General features: G+C 31.4%; 1 protein-coding gene across 1 annotated transcript; it reads right to left on the bottom strand.

Moving 5' to 3' along the window:
• Positions 1-14,607: 14,607 nt before the first annotated feature.
• On the bottom strand, positions 14,608-16,908 carry LOC141701071 (serine carboxypeptidase 1-like). The gene is made up of 8 exons (XM_074504709.1): positions 16,545-16,908; positions 16,280-16,387; positions 15,902-16,173; positions 15,572-15,808; positions 15,359-15,471; positions 15,166-15,252; positions 14,977-15,085; positions 14,608-14,883 (listed from the first exon to the last, which is right to left on the bottom strand). The coding sequence occupies exons 1-8, from the start codon at positions 16,906-16,908 to the stop codon at positions 14,734-14,736; spliced, it is 1,440 nt and encodes a 479-aa protein (XP_074360810.1). The 3' UTR covers positions 14,608-14,733.
• Between the last annotated feature and the right edge of the window lie 1,689 nt (positions 16,909-18,597).

An 18,597-nucleotide genomic window follows, 5' to 3' on the forward strand; every position in this document is an offset into this window, starting at 1 on the left:
TGCATTTTGTAGGATATCGCTGGCAAACTACATATAATCTATTCAATAACTAAATTTATACTTTAAATATACAATAATTTTGTACATTCATTTGTTTACTTCAGTTGGATGGTGGAAAGGTGAAAGATGGGATTATAAGCAGGGATCCTTTGTTTTGGAAAAATCGTTAAAAGAAAACGAAAATAAAACTAGAAACTTTGGTTCCTCGAGGCAAACAATGTTTAAAGTGTATAAAGATATATACTTTGATGATTGAAATGAATTTTTTTAAAACTTTAGTGATCATTGTGTACAAATATGTAAACCGTAACGGTTTACATGTTATTCACATTTTGGTAATACCGAAATTTCTAGATACTTCAAGATCCATCACGTTAATTTTTAGATGCTTCTAGATCCATCTGATAAATTGCTAAGAAATATCGATATTTCTAGATACTTCTAGATCCATCGCTCACTTCACTCTCATAATTTATATATTTCTTTGTTTTCTCGCCTATTTTGAAAAGGATACAACAATTTCTCCATCTTTTTCAGTTCCTTTTTCTTCTATTGTCTTAGAAAACCCTAGGTTTCGCCATTCTAGAATTAGATACAATTTTGTGTAATCATAATAAGAATGTATTCAAATGAAAGAATTGATGCGACGGAAATGCCGATTATTGGAATTTGGATGGCAACAACAAAGGGTCAAAACAAGATGATGAATGGCCGTGGTGATTAATAGGTATGAAATTTATCTCACACCGTTATTTGTCCATAAATTTATTCTATTTCGACTCTATTTCAAAAATAATTCAACTTAATGAATTCAAGATAAAATTAGAAGCATTTTGATTGAATGTTTTGCCCACTTTGCACAAAATTTGGCTAAGATTAAATGAAAAATTTAATGGCGTGGATAATAATTACTATAACATATTAAAGTCATTTGTATTTAAGAAGTGGTTTTGGTACTAAAACGAGAAAGTAAATAAATATTTGTACTTACACAAAAACTCTTCAATTAACATATGTGTTTTGATATTTAACTTCTTATTTCATCACTCTTCCTCTAAGATTTTCCACCCACTAATGTCGTATTTCCAAGCACCGAAAAGAGGTTGGGTGTTTGTCCCTAATTTGATATTTGAGAAGAACTTTAATTTTATTGATACCAAAAGTTTTGTTGGTTTAGAGAGTCAATCACAAAGGTTTCATTCAGTCGAGAATTGCTTAACGTGTCTAAATTTTGGAAAATTCTCGCTAAACGACATTATACCTTTGTCACCATTATTATTGTTTGCATCTCATAATATCAAATATCCTTATAATTTGAATTTGCAGTTGATGTAGGATTTAGGAAAACTTCATGTATCATTTTTTGACTAACATTATAAATACGACCTTTTGTTAAGATATCCTGCTGCTTTTTCATAAAGTTTTTGTAGTTTTAAAAATGCCTAACAATAATTTTCCGAGTAAGCTCAGACTTATTCATGAGTTCAACTATTCTTTTTGAAACTTTTTATTTGCTTTATTCGTGATGAACTGATTAAAAAAGATGTGCTTGGACGGAAGAGCTTTACAAAAAATTTGAAGATGTTGTTCATCAGTTGGATGCAAATAAAGTACTTTTGAAATGAATAATTGAACTGATGATGAATGAATCCGAACTTACCCCGAGAAATTATTGTTAGGCATCTATAGAAAAACAAAAACTATATGAAAAGGCAACAAGATATTATGACATAGGTCATAGTTATAGTGCTGGTTAAAGAGGAATACATGAAGCTTTTCCTTAATCCTAGTCCAACTTCATATTTAAATTATAAACTTATTTTAATATTATGAGATGCAAACAATGATAACAGTGGTATACTGTCTTTCTGTGAGCACTTTGTCGAACATAACAGATTAAGTAATTCTCAATTTAATGAAGGCTTTGTGATTAATTCTCTAAAACAAAATTTGTAGTTTCAGCAAGATTACAACTTTCCTCAAATTTCAAATAAAGCACAAACACTTAAATTCTTTTTCGCTGCTTGAAAATATGCCTCTAGCTCATACGAAAGAACTTATATGATAGGGAAAATAGTTCATACGTGACACTTTAGAATGTTATCCACCCAAGTAGGAAAAATACTACGTCTTTAATAATATAATACGAACATTAACATTAAGGTGAATTGTCTTTACGTCCTCTTGGTCTTGTTTGTATTAGATTTTACATTATCTAGTCCCTAAAATAGTTTTGATTTCTTATCGTTTCTTACGAGAATTCATATCCAGTTTTATAAAAAGTACAAAAACATGCATGATTGCTTACCATATTTATTGTTATACTGGTAATTTTACTAACTTGTTGGCTGTTTGAATTTTTTTAACCTTAATTTTCTCAAATTTATTTCTTGCAAATCTTAATTGTTTTTGCTGTAAGCACCAACTACTTGTGAGAATGTCCTATAATTTTGTTTGTAGATTTTTTATGACGCATATCGAAGAGATTGAAGTAAAAATTACATTTGTACCATTTGTTAGTTATAATTCAAATTTTAGATATATTCAAGAAAATTTATAAAAGCATAATAATTGCTATGTCCAGACATATACAACCAATACTTGGATATGTGTTTTCCACGATGAATGAATCTTATCTTTTTTCAGCACTTACGCACTATAAAGGGTAATTATAATTTACATGGGTGATTTGGTAAGGTCAAGAGTTACAAATGACGTTCGAAGAAAAAAATTGTATATTGCGAAGAAGAAAAAAATATCCAAAAGTTAAATGACAAATTGTAAAAGATGTCAAATATAGCCAAGATACTAAAATATATTGTAAAGTAAAATATCAATAGAGAATGGTTAGTGGATTGTTGATAAGTTTTATACATAATAACGACCTTACTCACACTTTCTCAAAAGTAATAAATTATAGATCTCATAGTAAGTGTCACATTATGCAAGAATTTAATTTCTGAACTACATCAAAATGGTCAAAAATCTATAAAAATTACAAAGGTGGTCAAATTTATTAGTGGCTCTGCTGAAGTTGTTATTACCGCATGACAATACAAAGTTTATTCTATGTCAAAGGAAAAAAATGTAGTAAAAGAATGTTAAGAATTTTAAAATATTTTTAAGAGAAGATATTAATGAATGACGATAACTACTTTAAAATGGATGTTGTTGAAAGCGAGATATTATGTATCTCCGATTTATGGATAATATGTCAAAAACTTCTTATCTATAATTTGGTGGCGATGTTAGGTTTTGATGTCACCCTCACTTATAAGAAAAATAAATTTAAAATATCAGTTGTTCCATTTATTGGTGTCAATCATCATGACCAGTACATTTTATATAAAGGAGTATTACCGGAAGATGAAACGAAATATTTTATATAATTATTTGATCAATTTTGACACGCATAATTAATAAAACACCCAAAGCAATTATGATCAATCAAGATGAACCTATAAAAATGTCAATTACAAAAAGTCTTTCAAATACATATTATCTCTTTCGAGTATGGCAAGTTACAAGCATGTTATTGAGAATATTTAATCATATTGTGTTTGGCATACTGAGAAAATATTTTCTAAATAGGTGTTTAGTAAAGCTATTAAAGATTTCAAAAGTAGGTGGACTAGTTTACGAGAAAATATGTTATCGACAAAATATAGTGATTGCGATGCTATTAGATAAAAGTTCATATGAAGTAATTATTAAGATTGAATCTTCCAAATTAATTTATGTTTTATTTCTAATATTTTATTTAATGCTACCGAACAATATCCATACAAAGGCGTCCTTTGGGGGATGAGAGTGAATTCAAAACAACACCCAAACACCTCATGTTTATGGGATATGCACATGTATTATACAGACATAAACTAACACTAAAAATATAAAACTAAATATCTTAGAAGTCTCCGGCCGGATCAGGGAGCATGGGATAACAAGTAATATTTTAGGATTTATTTTAGTATATTATTATGTTGAATTCCAAATATGACAAAAAATTGTATTTTCAGCTTGATTCACAATTATAATTTCAAAGTTACATAAATCTTTTAAATTATTTGAAAATAAGTTATTAATATCCTAAAAAAATCAAAAATAAGTTTTTTTTAAAATTTAAAATACTTTACACTAATTTTATATTAAAAATTTATTTTTATTTTGAATTAAATTCTATGTGGTGAATAATTTAGAGTTAGCTACATGTTTTTATAACTCTACATATTTTTATAATTTTTAAAATAATTTTTTACTCAAGTGAGGAAATGATTTTACTATTATGCAGTCTGGCCCAATACTTAGTTTTGCTAATTTAGTTACATAATTTTCTCATTTGGATTTACGTTCTTATAAATTGTCATAAACTATGCATGCCTCACGTCCATGTGTTTAGTCTTGTAGGAACTCTTTATCACATGTTTGAAAAGCATCGTCACATATATGATCAGAAGTTCCAACAAGACCAAATGCATTACAATCACGTGGATGTGAGGCATGCTCAGTTTGTGGCAGTTTACAAGCACGTAAATCCAAAAGGTCAAATTATCCCACTAAATTAGAAAAATCAAGTGGGGGCCCAGACTGCACAAGTATAAAATTTGGAGTTTACACTTAATTGTAAAAATCGACATTATCCCCCATCATCACTCTTCGTTAAGGACTTACACCCAAAACTGGGTGATAATGACATACTTTTAAGCACCCAAAGAGATTTAGGTGCTTGTGCTAATTTGAAATTTGAGGTTAGTTGTAATTTTGCTGAGACTATATATAAACTATATGATACGATATACGAAACACACACTTTCGATACACATTCTTATTCTTATTAGATACACACAATACACATATCACATAAACAACAATAATTCAAAATCCATAATCCATGCCACGATCACTACAAACTGGTGATACCGGTCCTAAATTTTCACAAAACTGTCACTACAATCCGGCGACTGTGGTCCTAAGTTCTTATTTGATATTTTCACAAACCATAGCATAAATCGGAGATCTCAAATTATCGTCTAGACATCATACATATACATCGATACATATTCTATAACACATAATACTTTCAAATATATCATTACTTAGCCCAAATTTTGATAATCAAATATAGACACATGACTTATAATTTCAAAAATACTAGCAAGATCGATCGAAAACTTTCCTGAAAACCCGACCAGATCTTAATTAGCCTTTTTGAGCCTCTAATTGACTTTATATTGAAAAACACAAGTCATCCATATTAGAATCTGATCCAAATTTTAGGCCCGTTATTCTAATTCAAATTTTAAATCATGGTCCTTATCTAATTTTAATTCTTTTTATTATATTATTCTATTATTCTATTATTAATCTCATTCTAAAAATTACGGAATATTACACAAAGCAATGAGATACTGCAATCAACCTCGAGAGGCAAAACATCAACAAGTGCATTTTGTAGGATATCGCTGGCAAACTACATATAATCTACTAAATAACTAAATTAATACTTTAAATATACAATAATTTTGTACATTCATTTGTTTACTTCAGTTGGATGGTGGAAAGGTGAAAGATGGGATTATAAGCAGGGATCCTTTGTTTTGGAAAAACCGTTAAAAGAAAACGAAAATAAAACTAGAAACTTTGGTTCCTCGAGGCAAACAATGTTTAAAGTGTATAAAGATATATACTTTGATGATTGAAATGAATTTTTTTAAAACTTTAGTGATCATTGTGTACAAATATGTAAACCGTAACGGTTTACATGTTATTCACCTTTTGGTAATACCGAAACTTCTAGATACTTCAAGATCCATTATGTTAATTTTTAGATGCTTCTAGATCCATATGATAAATTATTTATAAGTTATTGACCTTTTAGAAATATCGATATTTCTATATACTTCTAGATCCATCGCTCGCTTCACTCTCACAATTTATATATTTCTTTGTTTTCTCGCCTATTTTGAAAAGGATACAACAATTTCTCCATCTTTTTCAGTTCCTTTTCTTCTATTGTCTTAGAAAACCCTAAGTTTCACCATTCTAGAATTAGATACAATTTTGTGTAATCATAATAAGAATGTATTCAAATGAAAGAATTGATGCGACGGAAATGCCGATTATTGGAATTTGGATGGCAACAACAAAGGGTCAAAACAAGATGATGAATGGCCGTGGTGATTAATAGGTATGAAATTTATCTCACACCGTTATTTGTCCATAAATTTATTATATTTCGACTCTATTTTAAAAATAATTCAACTTAATGAATTCAAGATAAAATTAGAAGCATTTTGATTGAATGTTTTGCCCACTTTGCACAAAATTTGGCTAAGATTAAATGAAAAATTTAATGGCGTGGATAATAATTACTATAACATATTAAAGTCATTTGTATTTAAGAAGTGGTTTTGGTACTAAAACGAGAAAGTAAATAAATATTTGTACTTACACAAAAACTCTTCAATTAACATATGTGTTTTGATATTTAACTTCTTATTTCATCACTCTTCCTCTAGGATTTTCCACCCACTAATGTCGTATTTCCAAGCACCTAAAAGAGGTTGGGTGTTTGTCCCTAATTTGATATTTGAGAAGAACTTTAATTTTATTGATACCAAAAGTTTTGTTGGTTTAGAGAGTCAATCACAAAGGTTTCATTCAGTCGAGAATTGCTTAATGTGTCTAAATTTTGGAAAATTCTCGCTAAACGACATTATACCTTTGTCACCATTATTATTGTTTGCATCTCATAATATCAAATATATTTATAATTTGAATTTGCAGTTGATGTAGGATTTAGGAAAACTTCATGTATAATTTTTTGACTAACATTATAAATACGACCTTTTGTTAAGATATCCTGCTGCTTTTTCATAAAGTTTTTGTAGTTTTAAAAATGCCTAACAATAATTTTCCGGGTAAGCTCAGACTTATTCATGAGTTCAACTATTCTTTTTGAAACTTTTTATTTGCTTTATTCGTGATGAACTGATTAAAAAAGATGTGCTTGGACGGAAGAGCTTTACAAAAAATTTGAAGATGTTGTTCATCAGTTGGATGCAAATAAAGTACTTTTGAAATGAATAATTGAACTCATGATGAATGAATCCGAACTTACCCCGAGAAATTATTGTTAGGCATCTATAGAAAAATAAAAACTATATGAAAAGGCAACAAGATATTATGACATAGGTCATAGTTATAGTGCTGGTTAAAAATGAATACATGAAGCTTTTCCTTAATCCTAGTCCAACTTCATATTTAAATTATAAACTTATTTTAATATTATGAGATGCAAACAATGATAACAGTGGTATACTGTCTTTCTGTGAGCACTTTGTCGAACATAACAGATTAAGTAATTCTCAATTTAATGAAGGCTTTGTGATTAATTCTCTAAAACAAAACTTGTAGTTTCAGCAAGATTACAACTTTCCTCAAATTTCAAATAAAGCACAAACACTTAAATTCTTTTTCGGTGCTTGAAAATACGCCTCTAGCTCATACGAAAGAACTTATGTGATAGGGAAAATAGTTCATACGTGACACTTTAGAATGTTATCCACCCAAGTAGGAAAAATACTACGTCTTTAATAATATAATACGAACATTAACATTAAGGTGAATTGTCTTTACGTCCTCTTGGTCTTGTTTGTATTAGATTTTACATTATCTAGTCCCTAAAATAGTTTTGATTTCTTATCATTTCTTACGAGAATTCATATCCAGTTTTATCAAAAGTACAAAAACATGCATGATTGCTTACCATATTTATTGTTATACTGGTAATTTTATTAACTTGTTGGCTGTTTGAATTTTTTTAACCTTAATTTTCTCAAATTTATTTCTTGCAAATCTTAATTATTTTTGCTGTAAGCACCAACTACTTGTGAGAATGTCCTATAATTTTGTTTGTAGATTTTTTATGACGCATATCGAAGAGATTGATGTCAAAAATTACATTTGTACCATTTGTTAGTTATAATTCAAATTTTAGATATATTCAAGAAAATTTATAAAAGCATAATAATTGCTATGTCCAGATATATACAACCAATACTTGGATATGTTTTTCCACGATGAATGAATCTTATCTTTTTTTAGCACTTACGCACTATAAAGGGTAATTATAATTTACATGGGTGATTTGGTCAGGTCAAGAGTTACAAATGACGTTCTAAGAAAAAAATTGTATATTGCGAAGAAGAAAAAAATATCCAAAAGTTAAATGACAAATTGTAAAAGATGTCAAATATAGCCAAGATACTAAAATATATTGTAAAGTAAAATATCAATAGAGAATGGTTAGTGGATTGTTGATAAGTTTTATACACAATAACGACCTTACTCACACTTTCTCAAAAGTAATAAATTATAGATCTCATAGTAAGTGTCACGTTATGCAAGAATTTAATTTCTGAACTACATCAAAATGGTCAAAAATCTTTAAAAATTACAAAGGTGGTCAAATTTGTTAGTGGCTCTGCTGAAGTGGATATTACCGCATGACAATACAAAGTTTATTCTATGTCAAAGGAAAAAAATGTAGTAAAAGAATGTTAAGAATTTTAAAATATTTTTAAGAGAAGATATTCATGAATGACGATCACTACATTAAAATGGATGTTGTTGAAAGCGGGATATTATGTATCTCCGATTTATGGATAATATGTCAAAAACTTCTTATCTATAATTTGGTGGCGATGTTAGGTTTTGATGTCACGCTCACCTATAAGAAAAATAAATTTAAAATATCAGTTGTTCCATTTATTGATGTCAATCATCATGACCAGTACATTTTATATAAAGGAGTATTACCGGAAGATGAAACGAAAAATATTTTATATAATTATTTGATCAATTTTGACACGCATAATTAATAAAACACCCAAAGCAATTATGATCAATCAAGATGAACCTATGAAAATGTCAATTACAAAAAGTCTTTCAAATACATATTATCTCTTTGGAGTATGGCAAGTTACAAGCATGTTATTGAGAATATTTAATCATATTGTGTTTGGCATACTAAGAAAATATTTTCTAAATAGGTGTTTAGTAAAGCTATTAAAGATTTAAAAAGTAGGTGGACTAGTTTACGAGAAAATATGTTATCGACAAAATATAGTGACTTGCGATGCTATTAGATAAAAGTTCATATGAAGTAATTATTAAGATTGAATCTTCCAAATTAATTTATGTTTTATTTCGAATATTTTATTTAATGCTACCGAACAATATCCATACAAAGGCGTCCTTTGGGGGATGGGAGTGAATTGAAAACAACACCCAAACACCTCATGTTTATGGGATATGCACATGTATTATAGAGACATAAACTAACACTAAAAATATAAAACTAAATATCTTAGAAGTCTCCCGCCGGATCAGGGAGCATGGGATAACAAGTAATATTTTAGGATTTATTTTAGTATATTATTATGTTGAATTCCAAATATGACAAAAAAATTATATTTTCAGCTTCATTCACAATTATAATTTCAAAGTTACATAAATCTATTAAATTATTTGAAAATAAGTTATTAATATCCTAAAAAAATCAAAAATAAGTTTTTTTTAAAATTTAAAATACTTTACACTAATTTTATATTAAAAATTTATTTTTATTTTGAATTAAATTCTATGTGGTGAATAATTTAGAGTTAGCTACATGTTTTTATAACTCTACATATTTTTATAATTTTTAAAATAATTTTTTACTCAAGTGAGGAAATGATTTTACTATTATGCAGTCTGGCCCAATACTTAGTTTTGCTAATTTAGTTACATAATTTTCTCATTTGGATTTACGTTCTTATAAATTATCATAAACTATGCATGCCTCAAGTCCATGTGTTTAGTCTTGTAGGAACTCTTTATCACATGTTTGAAAAGCATCGTCACATATATGATCAGAAGTTCCAACAAGACCAAATGCATTACAATTACGTGGATGTGAGGCATGCTCAGTTTGTGGTAGTTTACAAGCACGTAAATCCAAATGGTCAAATTATCCCACTAAATTAGAAAAATCAAGTGGGGGCCCAGACTGCACAAGTATAAAATTTGGAGTTTACACTTAATTGTAAAAATCGACATTATCCCCCATCATCACTCTTCGTTAAGGACTTACACCCAAAACTGGGTGATAATAACATACTTTTAAGCACCCAAAGAGATTTAGGTGCTTGTGCTTGATTTGAAATTTGAGGTTAGTTGTAATTTTGCTGAGACTATATATAAGTTTTGTTGGGTTGTTTGTGATTTGATGATGTAGTTAATAGTGGTAGTTTATTGTTGGGGTGGTGACTATTGTTGGTGAAATGGTGACTATTATCGGTGAAATGGTGGTTGATTGTGATGATGTTTTGAATTGGTGGTTGGATTTTGAATGGATTGTGAATTGATTTAATAATAATTGAATTTCATGGGAATTGCATATTTACAAATAATGTATTCCAATGTTATTTTGACTACTTACATTTGCTTCTAGTATTAGTGTTGCAAAAGTAAATGTTTTTGTTACCTTTAAATAATATCTATTGTAACAATATAAGGCAAAACTGTTACATAATAGTGGATAATCCAGGCCGAGTTAATTTATTTAAATAATTTTTAAAAATCATAATAATATATGCGCCAGGTCAAAATTTCTAACTTTTACTTAGAAAACGCAGCCCAAACTGTTGAGTACAATATATGTGGTATGATTATAATAAAAAGATTATAATTATTATCTTATTAAATGACAAATAATGTTACTTAGTTGAAATCAATATAAGATATGCAATTAAAAAATGAGTAAAATAATATATATAAGTTATAAGTCACATAGAAGTAAAAAAAATAAAAATTATACATTTAGAGTTATAATGAAATTCAAAAAAGGGTGAAATAAAAAGTTGATGAAACCAAAAATGTATAATAGCCCGCAAGGGTTGTCTCAGTTGGTTAAAGAGAGGAAACTATTCTCATGGCCACAGGTTCGAATCCGACGGGAGTAGAATTTATGATTATGTCTTCTGAGTCAGAGTTTGTCGCTTAAATGCGGTTTACCTTGGATCGCGTGGTTTGCAGGCTATTGCGTGAGCCCGTGGTTCGCGTGGTTTGCAGGCTATTGCGTGAGCCCGTAGGGTTTACCCAATGCGCACCCAAAGTGTAGCGGCTGCGGGTTACCTACGATAAAAAAATGTATAATATATTGAATTAGCAATACATAAGGGAATTACAAACACAAATGTTAAAGCCAAAAAGGTGAAATAAAAATAAAAACAAACTTAATAAAATCATAAGACATGTAGAAATATAAAAATACAAAAATAAAACTAGAATCATAAGACATACAGAAGTACAAGATAACAAAAATAAAATCGAACTTAATAAAATTATAAAACATGTAGAAGTATAAATATACATACATTAATAAAATAAAGGTGTAACCAAAGGTTTTTAAGAATTAAAAGACATAAAAAAAATAGAATTATAAGATATATATGAATGAATAAATGAAACCAAAAGTTGGTGATACGAAAAATTGGTAAAACCAAAATTAATACTTGTGTACCACTAAAAAATGGTTTCACTTATTAATGATTGTTAAAAAGTATTACATTAAAGCTGTAGAGTATAACTTTTGATTCTAAAAACTGCAATAAAGAAAATTGCAGTGTTCCATCAGAGAAAAAACTGTCACATTAGATTAAAGATTTATGTTGCATTAGATAGGTGGGCCTACAGTGACACGTCGATAAGGACATGTCAGCGGTGGGTCTCAGCGGGCCCCATAATATGGGCCCACTACTGACATGGCACTGCATCCATGGCAGTTGTGAGCCCCATACTTCGACTCATTTCAATCGGGTTATCCAAAAGCTGATACAACACAGTTTAGTGTTACATTTTATCAATTTAGTTTAGTATTTTTAGGGCCTTAATCCAATACTTTACTTACGGTTACATTTGACATCAAAACCTTTGTATTAGCTATCAAACACAGCACTCACACACTCACGGGTATAATGGTCAATACGCGTTGTATTAGGCCTAATATAACATTTTATAAGGGTGTAATGTAACAACAGGACAAGATGGCCATCTATATATGGCGTAGCGAGTGACTCTTTTGAATTAATTATTGACTCAAGAGAATGCAACAACTAAATGAGATCAAAGAGTAAAAATAATGTAGGATATAATGTTATAAAATTATGAAACATTTTTAAGATAAGACTCCATGGATATTAATTACTACCTCATAATGGATCTTCTAAATACAATATATTAAGGAGTGCTTTTACAATATATAATAATTAAGATTTAATTGTTGTCCTAGAGGGGACTCGAACACCAGCAGCATCCATATTCATGCAACCAATCGTCAGGTTTTGCTTGTAAGGCAAGTAAGTTCTCCTTTTCAATTCCTCTGCTGCTGCTCTGTTCACCCTGTAATGCCGTTCATGAGCTGACAAAGGCGCCTTCTCTTTACTCTTTTTGTTTCTGCTCGAATTCTTCGAATCATCGTCTTTAATTTTCCTCAGAAAATCATACTTCTTGTTGGTTTCATGACCCTCGGATGCATTTCGAAACAACAAGTCTTTTAGCTTCCATTTCTTGTGTAACCAACTGAAAGTTAAACTCGAAGATGAAGACGAGTCTTTTACGTGTTCTTTACCCGTTGTAAAGGGCTCAGAATGAACTTTGTTACTCCGGCCAAAAGACAGGCTACTCTGGATTATTTTCTGAAGTTGTGGCTCAAATGGTTTGATCTTCCCACCATCAAAGAGCTCATCAGCTGAAGAAACAGGAATCAAATCTATGCGATCGCCAGGAATAAACACGAATGGCTTACTGTCATCATATTTTTCGTCAAAACCACGATGATGATCATATTTCAAATGTTGATCAGGGATGACAGAGAAAGAGATTTGGTGGTGAGGACTTGCAGGGGCACTGAAGAAGTAGTTGTTAAATCCTCGTGGGCTTACATTACATTACTACAAAGGTCATATTCAGAGAATAAAAATCATCAGCTTTTGTAAACCAAAATATTATGCGTTCAAGCATAGAGTGTGAAAGAGTACATAAAAAGTACTAAGTTCTAAGCATAGAGTGAGAAGTACATAAAATAATATACTTCTCACCATCGAAGCTCTGGTCATCGCGTATACATTCTTAAACAAGACAACCACCTCAAGAATAAGAAAAAAGGATCTAAACTTTCGATATAGTGTGGTTATCGAATTTTAAGTGTTTCCTTGGAGGGGTCACTAATACTAGCAGCATCAAGATTTATGCAGCCAACCATCAAATTTTGCTTGTAAGGAAGGTAAGTTCTCTTTTTTATCTCTTCTGCTGCTTCTCGGTTCACCTTATAATGCCGTTCATGAGCTGACAACATCGCCCCCTCTTTATTCTTTCTGTTTCTGCTCGAAACTGAATTAGTACTACTACTTGAGTTCTTTAGATCACTGTTTTTAAGTTTCTTCAAAGCATCGTATTTTTTGCTGGTTTCATGACCCTCGGAGGCATTACGAGACAACAAATCTTTTAGCTTCAGTTTCTTGTATAACCAACCAAAACTTGAACTCCAAGATGAAGACGTGTGGTCTTTATTTTCTTGGCGAACTGGGAAGTGCTCAGAACATATTTTATTACTCCCGCTAAATGACATTCTACTCTGGATAATTTTCTTATGTTTTGGCTCACAGGTACGTTTGATCATCCCACCATCAATAAGTTCATCAGCCGAAGAAACAAGAATGTGATTTGAATAATCGCCAGGAATGAACATAAATGGTTTATGGTCATCATGTTTTTTATCGAAACCATGATGATGATCATATTTCAAATGTTATCAGGGATGAAGGAGAAAGAGAGCATTTGGTGGCTAGGACTTGTAGGTGCACTGAAGTAGTTGTTAAATCCTCGCGGGCTTTCAGGAGCACTGTCGTAAAGAAAATTGTTTCTGTTGTCGAAGCTAAAATCTGAACCGGCTAGTGATGACACCATAATAGAGTACGAGGTTCTTAAATGCAACCTTTTGTAAGTGAATGAATTTATTCTACTATCTGAGATGTGAAAATGTGATTGTATATATAGATTTAATAAACGTTTATGTTGGAAATTGTTAGTATTTTATTTTGTCTTTGAAAATGACCTTTTTCGGATATTATAATTGGCTTCTAGGAGGTCAAGAACAAAGTATTAGAAAGCAATGAATATTTAACCAGTTAATACATGTGCTAGAAAAGAGCCTATTAAACTATTAGCTTCTGGAGGTGAATAAGAAAAAACAACTATAATTTCCATGGACTAATGTTGTTGGCCTGGCCGGTGTGTATATTATCTGTGCTAAAGTGATAGATTCTGTTATTCTGGAGACAGTCTGCAGATAAACGCGTGAAACAACTTCTTGTTAAATTTATGTTGAATTTTTAATGAAGATTACGTTATTGAGGAGATTACGAAGATCAAACTGTACAAGTCCAGCGTCTCTGGGAGAGGCAGAGATTAGGACTAGTTTCGGGTATTCATTCATTTTTCATACTAAGACATACATTAACTTGTCGAATAAAAACAATCATGTGTTGTTGGGATGTATTCGAATCTGATTCAGCGAGTGTGACATATAACAAGATCATACATCAAATAATCAGATGCACAAATGGCAGTTGTGATCATCTTTACAATAAGAAATTAAAGTTTCCTCTCCCGGATTTCACTGAATCTTTTTCAGTTCTCATTAGACGGAGGAAGCTCTCCAGCCAAAAAGGAAGAGAACAAAGCAAGTGCACGAGAAGGCTGATAACTTGGAACAAAATGTCCGGATCCCCTTACAGTCACAAATGTCAAATTTTCGTATCCAACTGCATATCCTCCCACCTTGAAAAGCATCATTGAAGAAATAAATAATTCGTGATTTGACAATTAGAAGAAGGGTTTTGTGTGTGCTTGCTGATAATGTAGTATTTGTACCTCAGCCTGAGTGTACCAGGGGTACCATTGTGTTTTGACTGTAGTTTGAAGATAGTCTATGGCATATCTTGTTGTTGTCACTGACACTACGCCATCCGTGTCCCCGCTGCATACTTAAACTCCATTTTAGTCATACAAATTCTTAACAGTTCATAATGTTTCTAATTTCGAGAAAAAAATTTGTTCACCTATAGCCAGACACTGATGCCACTGTTCATAAGTTCCTTGATAACTGGCAAGACTGTTGATGGGGCTTCCGTATAATCAATTACACCACTACAGATAACAACGTTATATAATTAGTCAGAGTACCAATTGTAAGTCAAATAATTTTAAGATTAGATGATAAGCTGTGATTTAACAATCTACTAGATATGTGTACCTGCAAGATTCCCATGTCTTTGGAGGAACAGTGACATGAAGTGATGTCTGAACTTGCTGAGTGTTCAAGTAGGTGTAGATATAATTATCCGTGCATGGATCAAATCCTGATATCTGTTCAGTAATAGTAATATAAGAAAACAGTGAGGAAAACAAAATATAAGTCCGTATGCAAATTATGGTACTGCAAAAATTCCATTTTATTAGAACATACCGACGGTGAATCAGTTGAGGAACCGCACAAGGGAGCATATATATCGTAGGGAAAGATATCGCCAACATTTGCTTGATCAAGGGAAGTTTCACATGCTTCTGAAATATTTGCATTTGCTGAAAAGTTGCAGTTTAGGATGATGCCCTCATAAACTTCATCAGATAGTAAAGCATGTGACCAGTAGTAATCTATTGTTCCTTTAAATTGAGTTTCCTCGTCTATGTATGGGTTACCAATCTGCAAATTAAGGTACTCCATGTCAGTTATCATTGTTCATGTTTTATACGTGCTACCATGTGATCGTTTAATTGCTTCAAGTAAGAAACTCACAGCAATTCCTTTTAGGTTAATAATAGTTTGATTGGTGATTTTGTTGTTCTGCAGAATTAGTTGAGCTAATTGAGGAATATAGTGTCCTGCATAACTCTCTCCAGTAATGAAGAAATCTCGGGTTTGGTATTCGGGAAACCTTGCTAGCCAATTTATTAAAAATGTATAAGCATCTTCTGCAGTTTTTGTATCTCCAGTTACATAATCTGATGTTGTGTTGGAGTATGAAAATCCAACACCAGCTGGGGACTCCAAGAATAACATGTTTGCTTCTGCATTGCAAATTCAACTATTGTTAGTGACCAGACAATGTACATATTAGAAATTATTGTTTGATGAGTAATTTTGAAATTATTTATGAACAACTAATCTATTTACCATTGTTCCAAGCATACTTGTTCTGGGATAAAGTTTTGCCATCACTATTGACTCTAAATGGACCAAGTTCCATCATCGCTCCATTCCCAAAGGAAGAACAGCCAGGTCCTGTCATTCAAAATGATCATAGTAATTATCGAGTGAGGTTCATTGTTAATTTACATACTAGATTGAAGAAAAAGCCTTCAGTTTCATATTTTCTACTATGCAGTATGGCATGCACATTATATTGAGAAACTATACTTCTTTAGGATCCTATATTTACCTCCATTTAGCCATAGAACTAAAGGCTGGCTAGAAGAATTTTCAGACTGCGCAAGATAGTAGAAAAGTGCTCTTCCAGCAACCGGATCAACTGTGACATATCCGGAGTATTGATCAAAAGTTGCTCCATCAGGTTGCCCTGGCAATGAATCTAACTTGTCAGCTTCCTTCAATCCATCTTGAGATCCAATATACACAGGTGAATACTCGAGATTTAGAACCTCATCACGAAAGGTAGATATCCTTTTCGACTTCTGAGCTTTGATAAGCTTTTCAAGAGGGTTATTTCCATTTGCACCATAACATTGTACAGAAGCCACAAAGCATAGCAAAGAAAGTGATATAAGATGTGCAATCTTTGTCATTCTTGACTGCTAGGTACAGAAACTATAGCTAGCTTTGTTGATGGTGGTAACATTAATATGGCTTTCCTTTTATACATGTAATTTCTTGTAACAAATTGTTGGGTGTATCACTTATTTCTTATTCTGGTAGAGTTTACAACCTATGCTTATATAGTTTACTTGCTTGGTCTTATAAACCATGCGGGCTTACTTATGAACGACGTTTTTAATCTTTCCAGACTTCCAAACACAAGCTGCTGAGTCAAAACTGACAAAACTTAGAAGTTTAGAGGCAAATGAGGTGTGCCTCACACTACAAGAAAACAGGACAAAACCGACAGTCAAAAACGGTCGGTTAAGAGACAACAAGGTCGGTTAAAATAGTCATAACCGACCATAGGGCATGGTCGGTTTTAGCCTGGTCGGTTATGACTTTTGGTCGGGTTTAACTCTCATAACCGACAAACATAGTGGTCGGTTAAGTTCCTGGACATTTTATTCAAATGTGGGGTCACTGTGCACTGAGTCATAACCGACCGTAGGTGGTCGGTTATGTCCACACGGTAAACGCAAATGAAATCTAACATCATCAATCTTTAACCAATTCAAATTTTTACAACGTTACACGGACACTTCATTGTGCCATCTTTCATTCCATTTTCGCTAGCAAATTTTAAAAAAAATTCTACACCAATTCTATGTTCCGGGGTCAATGAAATTTTATCGCTTTGCAATTGGTTACCAATCCAACTTCGATCAATGGTTTCCATCTACAATAATATTTTTTAAAATTAAAAAAAACATATTTAACAAATAACTTATCATTAATCTCATAGTTATTCATGTATTTCATAAAATACACACACTATAATTATAATAAATGAAACTAACTTACAAATTATCTACTACCAAACTTCAATTCTCACAACAAACACTATATAACAAAAAATAAAAACATTAAATACATACAACAACATTTAATACATACACCAACATAAACACACACACACATTAATTACAAAATATGGAAAGAACTTACAATTTTCTAAAACTCTTCCACTTCAATCCTCAATCACTGGTGTCTTTTTAATTTTTTGCCCAAAATCAAGAAATGAGGGATATAACAAAAAAATTAAAAAAATAGGTTAAAATCGACCGTCAGCGGTCGGTTTTAGGCAGAAGAATAAACGACACTGTTTTCTCTATAACGGGTACTTTTTTTGTACTTTAAATTAATTTTTTATTATTCTACAAAATCGACCATGTGGTCGGTTTTAACCTGCAGAATTTGTGGATATAACCGACCACATGTAGGTGGTCGGTTTTCAAAGTGACACATCAGTAAAACGGTGTCATTTTTTCAATAAAACCGACCACAGTGGATGGTCGATTTTATGTGTGCCACGTCATCGATACGGTGTCGTTTAGTTGGCATATAACCGACCATTGACGTCGGTCGGTTTTAAGGTGACCAAATCGACGTCGGTCGGTTATGTCCGGTCGGTTTTACCCTGTTTTCTTGTAGTGTCAGATGTGCTTCTACATGAGATTGGTTACTTCTCATCCAAACATAGAGCTAGCATTTTTAAATACCTTTGCTAATTAAGCCCAATTAAATATTCCAAACAGAAAGGGCAAAAATTAAAAGTTGAAGAGCATGTATAAATTTTATCTAGAAAGAAAAACTGAACTACAAACAAGACCACGTTA

The sequence above is a fragment of the Apium graveolens genome, unplaced genomic scaffold (genome assembly GCF_009905375.1).
Source record: "Apium graveolens cultivar Ventura unplaced genomic scaffold, ASM990537v1 ctg3291, whole genome shotgun sequence".
Classification (NCBI taxonomy): domain Eukaryota; kingdom Viridiplantae; phylum Streptophyta; class Magnoliopsida; order Apiales; family Apiaceae; genus Apium; species Apium graveolens.

What these genes read in the sequence shown, in the direction of transcription:
- LOC141701071 (XM_074504709.1), bottom strand. Translation starts at nt 16,908, where the DNA reads ATGACAAAGATTGCACATCTTATATCACTTTCTTTGCTATGCTTTGTG. An exon ending in GGCATCAGTGTCTGGCTATA is followed by an intron (nt 15,086 to 15,165) that starts GGTGAACAAATT and finishes AGTTTAAGTATG; the next exon opens with CAGCGGGGACACGGATGGCG. An exon ending in CCTGGTACACTCAGGCTGAG is followed by an intron (nt 14,884 to 14,976) that starts GTACAAATACTA and finishes ATGCTTTTCAAG; the next exon opens with GTGGGAGGATATGCAGTTGG.